This window comes from Piliocolobus tephrosceles, chromosome 16 (genome assembly GCF_002776525.5).
Source record: "Piliocolobus tephrosceles isolate RC106 chromosome 16, ASM277652v3, whole genome shotgun sequence".
In the NCBI taxonomy this organism is placed as follows: Eukaryota; Metazoa; Chordata; class Mammalia; order Primates; family Cercopithecidae; genus Piliocolobus; species Piliocolobus tephrosceles.
In genome coordinates this window covers 3557530-3570871 of record NC_045449.1, presented here as the reverse complement: position 1 = coordinate 3570871, position 13342 = coordinate 3557530, and the positions used below count along the sequence as shown (strand labels likewise).

The 13342-nt window shown below is 48.8% G+C and overlaps 1 protein-coding gene across 2 annotated transcripts in view; it reads left to right on the top strand.

The window, feature by feature from the left end:
* ITGAE (integrin subunit alpha E) overlaps positions 1 to 13342 on the top strand; it is an 84566-nt gene that overhangs the window by 12573 nt on the left and 58651 nt on the right. For both annotated transcript variants that reach the window (XM_026449099.2, XM_026449100.2), the window contains exon 2: positions 6583 to 6703. In XM_026449099.2, coding sequence (XP_026304884.1) covers positions 6583 to 6703 — 121 coding nt within the window. The remainder of the gene's footprint in view (positions 1 to 6582; positions 6704 to 13342) is intronic.

The window sequence follows — 13342 nt, the reverse complement described above, 5'->3', positions numbered from 1 at the left end:
CTTCCTTCCTTCCTTCCTTCCTTCCTTCCTTCCTTCCTTCCTTCCTTTTCTTTTTTCTTTTTTTACGAAGTCTCACTCTGTCACCCAGGCTGGAGTGCAATAGTGCAATCTCGGCTCTCTGCAACCTCCACCTCCTGGGTTCAAGTGATTCTCCTGTCTCAGCCTCCCAAGTGGCTGGGATTACAGGTGCCTGTCACCATGCCCAGCTAATTTTTGTGTGTTTAGTAGAGACAGGACTTCACCATGTTGGCCAGGCTGGTCTCGAGCTCCTGACCTCAAGTGATCCACCTGCTTTGGCCTCCCAAAGTGCGGGGATTACAGGTGTGAGCCACCACGCTTGGCCATCTTTTCTTTCCTTCCTTCCTTCTTTTTTTTTTTTTTTTTTGTCTTGTTCTGTCACCCAGACTGGAGTGCAGTGATACACTTGGCTCACTGTAACCTCCACCTCCTAGGCTCAAGCAGGCCTCCCGCCTCAGCCTCCCGAGTAGCTGGGACTATAGGTGCATGCCACTATTCCTGGCTAATTTTTTGTATTTTTGGTAGAGGTGGAGTTTGGTATTTTTGTTAGAGACCAGCCATGTTGCCCAGGCTGGTCTCAAACTCCTGAGCTTAAGCAATCTGCCTGCCTCAGTCTCCCAAAGTGCTAGGATTACAGGCATGAGCCACTGTGCCGGGCCTCTAGTTTTCTTTTTGTTACTGGTTTAAATTCCAGTATAGTCAGAGAACATATTCTGAGTTATTTCAATTCATTGATATTTATTGAGGCTTTGTGACCTAGCATATGGTCAATTTTGGTAAATGTTTCACATGTACTTGAAAATAATGTTTCTGAGGGCCGGGCACGGTGGCTCACGCCTGTAATCCCAGCACTTTGGGAAGCCGAGGCAGGTGGATCACAAGGTCAACAGATTGAGACCATCCTGGCCAACATGGTGAAACCCTATCTCTACTAAAAATAGAGAAATTAGGCAGGCATGGTGTTGTGCGCCTGTAGTCCCAGCTTCTCAAGAGGCTGAGGCAGAAGAACCGCTTGAACCCGGGAGGCAGAGGTTGCAGTCAGCCAAGATCGCGCCACTGCACTCCAGCCTGTTGACAGAGTGAGACTCCGTCTCAAAACAAAAAACAAAACAAAAAAACAAAAAAGGAAAGAAAAAAAATGTTTTTTTTTCCACTGTTGGGTACAGCGTTCTGTTTGTCAGGTCAAGTTTGCTAATTGTGTCGTTCCTGTCTTCTCTATCCTGCTCAGTTTTGGGTCTGGCTGTGTTGCTCCTGTCTTCTGTATCCTGCTCAGTTTTTGCTCTGCTTTTGTAGTTAACATAAAAGGATTGTTGAAGTGTTGAAGTCTCCCACTTTCATTGTAGTGTTTTGGATTTTTCCTTTTAATTTAATTTTTGCTTTTATATTTTGAAATGTTATTGGATACATAGAGATTTAAAATGGTCACATCTTCCTAGTGAATTAAAAACAACATATTTGTGTGCATGTATCTCCTTCCCTTCCTTATACAGAAGCTAGTGTTGTTTATACACTTGTCCTTCATGTACTGATTTTACTTTCTTTCTGAAACCTCTACTGCTAAGTAAACAACCATTAACTGAAAAAAATATTTGCATCAATTTCATTTTAAAAATTGTGATGCATTCCACCCAACTGAAGATACTCAGATGATTTTTACTGTTAGGAAAATGTATTCATTGACCAATAAAACAGGTTTAGATGAATAAAAACAATACTTCGAATATAAAAATACAGTTTCCATATACAATTTATTGTAATGAAAGTTTATTGGCCTTATTAAAAGAAGAAGACAAGATTTGACAGGGGGCTAGGTGCTGTGGCTCACACCTGTAATCCCAGCACTTTGGGAGGCTAAGGCGGGCGGGTCACTTGAGGTCAGGACGAGTATGAGACCAGCCTGGCCAACATGGTGAAACCTTGTCTCTACTAATAATACAAAAATTAGCCGGGCGTGGTGACGGGCGCCTGTAATCCCACCTACTCCGGAGACTGAGGCAGGAGAATCGCTCGAACCCGGCAGCCAGAGGTTGCAGTGAGCCAAGATCGCGCTACTGCATTCCACCCTGGGCAACAGAGTGAGACTCCATCTCAAAAAGTAAACATAAAAAATGAAGTCATAGCAAAAGTTACAGAGAAACACCTTTGAGGGCCAGATAAATACTGAACCCAAAAGCTCTTCCAAACACATGGAAATAGCCTGTGCGTTCATCCGACTTCAGAACCATAAAAGCTTCAGCCCTCGCGATCGGCATACGTAAGCAAAAGCAGGCATCTGGGATTTATCCAAGCATGACATGCAATGCAGATTTGTTCCATATGGTGTTGTTGGACTAGAAACTGTTGCACAGTAAGTCAATCAGTGACTGTGTCTTCATGTGAGAGTGTAATGTCAAATGTCATTCCTTATATCATGTTTACCCAGTGTATTTAGAGATGAAAAAGCCACTCAACCAAAAAAAGGAGTGTTGCCAAGAAGTTGTATAGCTTTTTAAGAGTGTTTATGGCAGGCCGGGCGCGGTGGCTCAAGCCTGTAATCCCAGCACTTTGGGAGGCCGAGACGGGCGGATCACGAGGTCAGGAGATCGAGACCCTCCTGGCTAACACGGTGAAACCCCGTCTCTACTAAAAATACAAAAAATTAGCCGGGCGAGGTGGTGGGCGCCTGTGGTCCCAGCCACTCGGGAGGCTGAGGCAGGAGAATGGCGTGAACCCAGGAGGCAGAGGTTGCGGTGAGCTGAGATCCGGCCACTGCACTCTAGCCTGGGCGACAGAGCAAGACTCCGTCTCAAAAAAAAAAAAAAAAAAAAAAAAAAAAAAAAAAAAGAGTGTTTATGGCAAAAGTCGTTAGTTGAACAGTACTTGAACAGGTAAGTCTGTAAACTGGACTTCATCTTGCTTTTTTCCCACGTAAATAGAGATGGGAGCAGTGGCTCACACCTGTAATCCCAGCACTTTGAGAGGCTGAATCACCTGAGGTCAGGAGTTCGAGACCAGCCTGGCCAACACGGTGAAAACCTGTCTCTACTGAAAATACAAAAATTAGCTGGGCGTGGTGGCGTGCACCTGTAATCCTGGCTACTTGGGAGGCTGAGGCAGGAGAATCGCTTGATCCTGGGAGGCGAAGGTGGCAGTGAGCTAAGATCACGCCACTGCACTCCAGCCTGGGCAAAAGAGTGAGACCTTGTCTTAATAAAATAAAAAGTAAAAAATATTTGGGAGGCCAAGGCAGGGGGCGGATCATCTGAAGTCGGGAGTTCAAGACCAGCCTAACCAAAATGGAGAAACTCCGTCTCTACTGAAAATACAAAAATTGGCCGGGTATGGTGGCTCATGCCTGTAATCCCAGCACTTTGAGAGGCCAAGGCGGGCGGATCACCTGAGATCGGGAGTTTGAGACCAGCCTGACCAACATGGTGAAACCTCATCTCTACTAAAAATACAAAATTAGCCAGGTGTGGTGGTGCATGCCTGTAATCCCAGCTACTCGGGAGGCTGGGGCAGAATAATCGCTTGAAACTGGAAGGCAGAGGTTGCGGTGAGCTGAGATCGTGTCATTGCACTCCAGCCTGGGCAACAAGAGTGAAACTCCATCTCAAAAAATAAAAAATAAAATAAAATAAAAATAATTTTGGAACAAGATGGTGAGATACTCTTTCTTTTTTTTTTTTGAGACGGAGTCTCGCTCTGTCGCCCAGGCTGGAATGCAGTGGCCGGATCTCAGCTCACTGCAAGCTCCGCCTCCCGGGTTTACGCCATTCTCCTGCCTCAGGCTCCCGAGGAGCTGGGACTACAGGCGCCCGCCACCTTGCCCGGCTAGTTTTTTTGTATTTAGTAGAGACGGGGTTTCACCGTGTTAGCCAGGATGGTCTCGATCTCCTGACCTCGTGATCCGCCCGTTTCAGCCTCCCAAAGTGCTGGGATTACAGGCTTGAGCCACCGCACCCGGCCAAGATACTCTTAAAATAAGGATGAAAATGTCTTCACAGTCAGTCCAGGCAACACTATGGGGAGACAAACCTTCTCCCATGCTGTGGTTGGAGTATGAATTGGCAAAACCTCTTTGGGAGGTACTCTATCAATGTCTATTTTTCCCCAAAAAATGTTAAATGAAAAATTTCAAATACATAGAAAAGTTGAAAAATTATACAGTGGACAAGCACATCACCACACTTAAATTTGACAGTCATTAACACTTTTGCGTATTTGTTTTATCACATATATCTATCTACCCATCCAGCAAGCCATCTTATATTTTGATGCATTTTAAAGTAAATTGCAGGCTGGATGTGGTGGCTCACACCTGTAATCCCAGCACTTTGGGAGCCCAAGGCAGGTGGATCACTTGAGGCCAGGAGTTCGGGACCAGCCTGGTCAACATGGTGAAACCCTGTCTCTACTAAAAATACAAAAATTAGCTGGGCGTGTTGGCGGGTGCCTGTAATCTCCGCTACGTGGGAGGCTGAGGTAGGAGAATCGTTTGAACCTGGGACACAGAGGTTGTAGTGAGCCAAGATTGCACCACCGCACTCCAGCCTAGGAGATAGAGCGAGACCCCATCTCAAAAAAAAGAAATAAATAAAAATAAATTGCTGACTTATGTATAATTCAACTCTAAACATTTCAGCATACATATCAACAAAATGTGTTTGCATTTCTTTTTTAAGGTAATATCTACATACAGTGACGCGCACAAATTCTAAGTGGACCATTCATTGAGTGTGCTTTAACACATGCATACCTTGATAATTCAAACACCCATCAAGATACAGAATATTTTCATCATTCCAGAAAGTTCCTTCTAGTCCCTTCCCAGTTAGTTTCATCATCTTAGGCATGTTTTTTCTTTTTACTATAGATTCAGTTTTGCTGGTTCTGGAACCTCATATAATTGGAGTTATACAATATGATTTTTGTTGCCTTAGCTCAGCAAATCTGCTGTGCTCTGCTTGACTTCCCTTTCCCTGCATCAGGATCATAAAATTCCTCCAGCAAGAAAGCTGAGGGTAATGACAGGGCTCATGTTATTTGTTCATGTTTTCTAGAGATCACTGCCCTGCTCTGCCTGTTGTCAAATGTCTGAAAACGTTTTATCGGTTTTGTCTAGTGTTCTAGTTGTTTATGGTGAAAGAATTAACCCAGTACCAATTATTCCTTCATGGAAAGGCCAAATAAGGGAAAATTTAAGAACCAATATAGTGATAACAGATTATAACCATTGAATAAAATAGAATTCGTGAGCCTATTCTGCTGTAAATAAATTTTTAAAAAAAGTAAATAAATGAGAAGAAAGAAGAAAGATGTAAGACTTCTGCCACTCAGCATAATGATTTTTGTTGTTGTTTTGAGACGGAGTCTCGTTCTGTTGCTCAGGCTGGAGTGCAGTGGTGCAATCTCGGCTAATTGCAACCTCCGCCTTCCAGGTTTAAGCAATTCTCCTGCCTCAGCCTGCCGAGTAGCTGGGATTACAGGCATGTACTACCACGCCCAGCTAATTTTTGCGTTTTTAGTAGAGACGGGGGTTTCATCAGGTTGGCCAGGCTGGTCTCGAACTCCTGACCTCAAGCGATCCAGCTGCCTCGGCCTCCCAAAGTGCTGGGATTACAGGCGTGAGCCACTGGCCCCCGGCCAGCATAATGATTTTTGAGATTCATCACGCTGCTGTATGTGTTGTTCATTCCTCTTTACTCCTGAGTAGGATCCTATCGTAGGAATACACCACAGTGGGTTTTTCCATATTCTCCTGTTGATGGACATTCGGGTTCTTTGCAGTTTGGGGCTCTTCCAAATAAAACATTCTTGTAAAGGCAGTTTTGGGGACACATGTTTTCTCTTGGGTCACTTGAAGGGGGTACATAGAACATACGCAGGCCCTCTTCCTGGGGTTCACAGTCTGCTGTAGCTTCGGTACAAGACGCGGTAATGTGAGTACGTTCTGCGTGTCAGGTGCGGAAATGACAGTAATGCGTGAGGAGGTGGGAAGTGCTTCTTTGGGGAGAACTAGGCGTGGCTTCTTGGAGGCGGGGGCTTGGGTACTGGTACAGCTTGGTTTAGTAGGAGAATCAGAGGCTCTGGGTCAGATACACCTGCGTCTAGTCTTTCTCTCTCTCTCTCTCTCACACCCACACAAATATCCTTGGGGAGTCTTACTTTTCTCAGCTGTAAAACAGGGTTAAAGACGCCACAGGGGCCGGGCGCGGTGGCTCAAGCCTGTAATCCCAGCACTTTGGGAGGCCGAGACGGGCGGATCACGAGGTCAGGAGATCGAGACAATCCTGGCTAACACGGTGAAACCCCGTCTCTACCAAAAAAATACAAAAATTTAGCCGGGCGAGGTGGCGGGCGCCTGTAGTCCCAGCTACTCCGGAGGCTGAGGCAGGAGAATGGCGTAAACCCGGGAGGCGGAGCTTGCAGTGAGCTGAGATCCGGCCACTGCACTCCAGCCTGGGCGACAGAGCGAGACTCCGTCTCAGAAAAAACAAAAACAAAAAACAAGACGCCACAGGATTTGCTGGAATAATGGGAGTAAAAGGCCTCTTTGATTAAATGCTCCTCTTTTCCCCGCAGGCCTGGCCCCGCTGGCCGCCTTCAATGTGGATGTGGCCCGGCCCTGGCTCACGCCCAAGGGAGGTGCCCCTTTCGTGCTCAGCTCCCTTCTGCACCAAGACCCTGGCACCAACCAGACCTGGTGAGTAGGGCCAGTGGGCAGGAGGCCTGAATGGGGGCTTCCGGGGAACCCGAGATGGGCCATGGCACCCCACCCCACAGTCAGGAGAGGACCTTTCTCTTTCAGAAGGGCATGCAGGAGAAGGAGAGAAGGCCTGAGAGAGGCTGTGGGCATCCGGCCAGTCTGTGGGGTCCACAGAACCCCAGCCCCGCGCCTCACTGGGCCTCTCCCTGTTCCATTGCCTAGGGGCAGGGTGGACTTAAAGACAATTTTAAAATAATGCATATTAAGGCTCTTTTGTTCCTTACGGAAGTAATACATATTCAATATAGAACATTTGGAAACAAAAAATAACAAAGAAAAAACTGGGCCTGGCACCGTGGCTCACGCCTGTAATCCCAACACTTTGGGAGACTGAGGCCGGTGGATCACCTGAGGTCAGGAGTTCGAGACCAGGCTGGCCAACCTGGCGAAACCCTGTCTCTACTAAAAAAAAAAAAAAAAAAATTAGCTGGGAGTGGTGGCAGGCGCCTGTAATCCCAGATTCTTGGGAGGCTGAGGCAGGAGAATTGCTTGAACCCAGGAGGTGGAGGCTGCAGTGAGCCGTGATCGTGCCATTGCATTCCAGCCTGGGTGACGGTGCGAGAACTCTGTCTCAGAAAAAGAAAAATAAACAAACAAAAAATGTTTGTGGTAGGATTGTTTGGCATCATGGAAGACTGACAATATTCCTCATTAGGAAAATGGGAAAAATACTGATATAACTCATACAATGCTATACTAAAAGCAGACCCCCTGAATGAAGCCAGTGCAACGGTTGTTTACCTGGATCCATCTGGAAACATACTGTGAGTTGAAAAAGGCAAGTTGTAGAGTTTAATATACAAAGGTTGGCGGGTGCAGTGGCTCACCTGTAATCCCAGCACTTTGGGAGGCCAAGGCGGGTGGATCACATGAGCCCAGGAGTTCGAGACCAGCCTGGGTAACATAGTGAGACCCTGTCTACAAAAAACATTAAAAATTCAGCCGGACATGGTGGCTTAAGCCTGTAGTCCATTCCAGCTACTTGGGAGGCTGAAGTGAGAGAAATGCCTGAGCCCAGGGGGGTCAAGGCTGCAGTGAACCACGATTGTGCCACTGCAGTTCAGCCTGGGTGACAGAGCGAGACCCTGTCTCAAAAAAAAAAAAAAAAAAAAGAAGTAAGTGAGTAAAATATGCATTCCCTCAGATGGCAATGGTGGCCATGTGCTGATGTGGGAGTATGTCTGTAGTTAGGAGAAGCTCTGGCATAAAGGGTCATGAGATCTGAGGCCCATTTCAATTTCCCATGTTGTCACCAAAATGACTTTTTTATTTATTGGAGACAGAGTCTTGCTCTTGTTCCCCAGGCTGGAGTGCAATGGTGTGATCTCGGCTCACTGCAACCTCTGCCTCCCGGTTTCAAGCGATTCTCCTGCCTCAGCCTCCTAAGTAGCTGGGACTACAGGTGCCTGCCACCACGCCCGGCTAATTTTTTGTATTTTTAGTAGAAACAGGGTTTCGCCATGTTGGCCAGGATGGTCTTGAACTCCTGACCTCAAATGATCTGCCCACTTTGGCCTCCCAAAGTGTTGGGATTACAGGCGTGAGCCACCGTGCCCAGTCCCAAAATGACTTCTAGAGCTGTGTTGTTTTGAAGCCAGATCTGGTCAAGATTTATGTATTACATATTGCTGTTATGTCTCTGTCATTGATTTCAATCCAAAGCAGTGATTTCTCCCCCGTTTTTTTTCTGGGTGGTGGTAGGGCTTTTCCTGTGTGTACTCTCCCACTGAGCAGGCCCAGCCTAGGATGGTGACCTCCTCATCCCACCCCAGCCCATCCAGTTGCTTTGCTTCTAGTCAGTGGTTAAGGGTTTCCTTCACACCCAGCACACTGGAGCAAGTGAGCCCAGGGTCAAACAGGCACTGGGGCAGAGCCAGGTGAGGAGCTTAGGGTTCCTAGCTGGGCAGGGCAGGAGCTTTGCTTGATAGAGGATGGCTGGGTAGTGGTGGCTCCTGAGGCAGCCTCATAGGCCCTGGGACTTGGGCCATGACCCTGACAGCCAGGCAGACTAGGATCCTCTGATACGGAGAAATGTGTGTTTGGTATTCCAAGACTGAATACATATTTTACAATATAACAAATAAAAATATATTTGGTCTCAAAATAAATATTTGGTCCCGGCCAGGCGCGGTGGCTCAAGCCTGTAATCCCAGCACTTTGGGAGGCCGAGACGGGCGGATCACGAGGTCAGGAGATCGAGACCATCCTGGCTAACACGGTGAAACCCCGTCTCTACTAAAAATACAAAAAAACTAGCCGGGCGAGGTGGTGGGCACCTGTAGTCCCAGCTACTCGGGAGGCTGAGGCAGGAGAATGGCGGGAACCCGGGAGGCGGAGCTTGCAGTGAGCTGAGATCCAGCCACTGCACTCCAGCCTGGGCGACAGAGTGAGACTCCGTCTCAAAAAAAAAAAAAAAAAATTTGATCCCATTTTCTGGCATATACTCCTAAAATCTGGAATCTCCAAAGTAATAAATGTCTTTTTCTTTGCTAATGAGTTGACGGTTGACCGGCAGCCCCCAGATAGCTTCAGAAGGGGGGCTGGTCACTGGAGAGACCCCAGCAGGATCAGAGGGTTGGGACTTTCAGCCCCACACCCCCATCGGGAGGGGGAGGGGCTGAAGGTTTAGTTGATCACCAGTGGCCAATGATTTCATCAATCATGCCTATGTAATGAGGCCTCCATAAACACTCAAAAGGACAGGGTTTGGGGAGCTTCTGGGTAGTGGAACACATGGAAGTTTCTGGAGGGTAGCCCTGGAGAGGGTATGGAAGCTTTGCCCCTCACCCCCACTTTGCCTTATGCATCTCCTCATCTGTATCCTTCGTAATATCCTTTTTTTTTTATTTTTATTTTTGAGGCAGAGTCTGGCTCTGCCACCCAGGCTGGAGTGCAGGGGCGTGATCTCGGCTCACTGCAACCACTGGGTTCAAGCGATTCTCTTGCCTCAGCCTCCCTAGTAGCTGAGATGACAGGTGTGCACCACCACGCCCAGCTGAGTTTTGAATTTTTCGTAGAGATGGGGTTTAACCAATGTTGGCCAGGCTGGTCTTGAACTCCTGACCTCTTGATCCGCCTGCCTCTGCCTCCCGAAGCACTGAGATTACAGACATGAGCCAAGGCACCCAGCCTGTAATGTCCTTTATCATAAACCAGTAAATGCAAGTAAGTGCTTCTCGAAGTTCTCTGAGCCACTCTAGCAAAGAAATTGAACCCAAGGAGGGGTCACAGGAACCCTGATATATTTGATTGGTCACAAGCACAGGAAAAATAACTAGGGTCTTGTGATTGGCCTTGGAAGTGGAGGACAGTCTTGTGGGACTGAGACCTCGACCTGGGAGGTCTGATGCTACCTCTGAATAGAGCATGTTGGAAATGAGGTGAACGTGAGGACCCTCAGCTGTGGTTGGCTGCCGAAGGACTGCTTGCCTGGGGTGGAGGGAAAACCCCACTCACCTGGGAGCACTGGACTGTTCTGTGTGGTGGGAGTTGCAGGGGAAACAGAGCTCCATGTTTCCAACATCATTAGAGAGTCCTTTCTGGATCCTCGTTTCACCGCTGCAGTCAAAAGTCTGGTCGTTGCCAGGCGCCGTGGCTCACGCCTGTAATCCCAGCACTTTGGGAGGCTGAGGCGGGCGGATCACTTGAGGTCAGGAGTTCGAGAGCAGCCTGGCCAATACGGTGAAGCCCCGTCTCTACTAAAAATACAAAAATTATCTGGGCGTGGTAGCGAGCGCCTGTAATCCCAGCTACTCGGGCGGCTGAGGCAGGAGAATCGCTTGAACCTGGGAGGCGGAGCTTGCAGTGAGCCGAGATCACACCACTGCACTGCAGCCTGGGCAACAGAGCAAGACTCTGTCTCAAAAAAAAAAAAAAAAAAAGTGTGGTCACCATTAGATTGAAGTTTTAAGGGTGGGGCCAATTCATTCATTCATTCATTCAGTATTGATGGAGCATTTACTCAGTACCAGGCAATATTTCGGGAATAAGAGAGTGAAGGAGACATGGTCACTGCCTTCATGGAGCTCCCGGGCTCATGAGGGAAACACAAGCCAGACAATGACAAGAGAGACAAGGACCCCACAGAATAACAGCTCTGGTGGGGGACATCCGAGGTACGGGGGGAGCATGGAGGCAGGTGTGTTCATCAGCGTCTACTAGGATTTGCAGGGTGAGTGGGAATTAGCATGAGAAGGAACAGCAAGGGGATTGCAGGCACAGAGAACAGCTTGGTCAGAAGCCTGGGGGCCGGCCGCGTAAGGTCAGGAAACTGAGAAAATGACCTGCGGCTAAAGCTGAGAGCAGAAAAGGAAGCGGGCAGAGGTGGGCGGTGCCTGTCACCCAGGCACTGAGGATTTGGAGGAATCAGAGAGGGGAGCTGGGAGAGGTGGGCGGTGCCTCGTCACCCAGGCACTCAGGGTTTGGAGGAGTCAGAGGATTTGAAGCCGGGAGGTACGGTGATGTTTTCAGGGAGTTTTGCGTGGCAGGAAGATGAATTAAAGCTCAAGATTGTGTTTGGTTTGGGTAAAATTTTTATCAACATATACCATACAGAAGAATACACACCCAGCCGGCCATGGGGGCTCACGCCTGTAATCCCAGCACTTTGGGAGGCCGAGGCGGGTGGGTCACCTGAGGTCAGGAGTTCGAGACCAGCCTGGCCAACATGGTGAAACCCCATCTCTACTAAAAATACAAAAATTAGCTGGGCATGGTGGTGGGTGCCTGTAATCACAGCTACTTGGGAGGGGCAGAAGACTCGCTTGAACCTGGGAGGCGGAGGTTGCAGTGAGCCAAGACTGCACCATTGTACTCCAGCCTGGGCAACAAGAATGAAACTGTCGAAAAGAAGGAAGGAAGGAAGGAAGGAAGGAAGGAAGGAGGGAGGGAGGGAGGGAAGAAAGGAAGGAAAGAAAGATGCACACCTCATAAGCATGCAGCTCAGTGAATGTCCACAGAGTGAAGCACCGTGTAAGCAGCGTGCAGATCCAGGGCGCGTGAGCTGCCTCGCCTAAGCCTCCTCTAAGCCCCGCACTCCCTTCCAGACACATCTGCTGCCAAGAGTAACTTCCAGCTGCCTTTCATCTCCGTGGATTAGTCTCGCCTGGGTTTGAATTTAATATCAATGAGGCATACAGTGTGTGCCCCGCTACTTCGGTCTCCTCTCCCTCCACGTGAGGCCTGTGAATTTCAACCACCGTGTTGCCCGAGGCGGTACTTCTTCTGGCTGCCGGGGTATCTCATTGTGTCAACAGTACTGATGACTGGCATTTGGGCAGTTTCCTTGGGCTGTGAGGAATAGCACTGGTGTGCACCTCCTTTTGATGGATGAACGTTCTTTTTTTTTTTTTTTACACCTCAGAGTTGATCCCAAAGAATGTACTCATGTTGGGGAAGGGCATATGTGCTCAGGAGTGGAGTTGCTGGGTCAGAAGTTATGCAGTTGGTTCCACAGTTTTCCAAACTGTTCGCAGTACATGAGCAGGTTTCAGTTAGCGTTTTCTGTAACCATCTCCTGCCTAGTTCCCTCCCACCAATACCCCAGCGACCCCACGCCTCAGCTCCAGGTCCCACCGATGTTCACAGCCCCTCCCTCAGAAGCCTAGAGGCCAGGGTACAGGAGAGAGTTTGGAGACCGTGGTGCAGAGGGCTCTGAGTCCACCAGGGGCTGCGGGAGGGCCCAGCGGGGTTCCCTGAACAGCAAACCTCCCTGAACACCTGCTGAAGCAGAGAGGGGCTCCCAGGCTTGAACGTGCTGGGGAGGAGGATGTGGTGGGAGGCACTTCTGGGTTCCTGCTGCAGATGGTGGGGTCTGAGACCACGGGCCTGCTGCACGGGGCAGGAAGTGTGCTGGCTGGCCAACTCGGCCCTAGAAAAAGGAAGGGGCTGGGCTCCTGCTTGAGAATGACGTGTGCCTCTCACTCACATTGCCTCTCCTAAAATGTAAGAGACCAGGGCCGGCAGCATCATGGGTTTTGGTTGCCACAGAAGGTATGGGTGGGATAGACAGCAGACATGGAAATAGACCCTGAGGGCCGGCGCGGGGGTCACACCTGTAATCCCAGCACTTTGGGAGGCTGAGGCCGGCAGGTCACTTGAGGTCAGGAGTTTGAGACCAGCCTGGCCAACATATAGTGAAACCCCATCTCCACTAAAGATAAAATAAATAAATAAATAATAAAAATTAGCTGGGCATGGTGGCAGGCGCCTGTAATCCCAGCTACTTGGGAGGCTGAGGCAGGAGAATCGCTTGAACCCAGGAGGCAGAGGTTGCCGTGAGCCGAGATCATGCCATTGCACTCCAGCCTGGGTGACAGAGTGAGACTCCGTCTCAAAAAAAAAAAAAAAAGAAATAGACCCTGAGAACAGGACAGGTTACAGCTGGGTGAAGGCAAGATGTGAGCTTCAAGTCAGTGACAAGTTAAAAAGATTATTAAAAATCTAAATACAGGCCGGGCGCGGTGGCTCAAGCCTGTAATCCCAGCACTTTGGGAGGCTGAGATGGGTGGATCACCAGGTCAGGAGATCGAGACCATCCTGGCTAACACTGTGAAACCCCATCTCTACTAAAAAAAA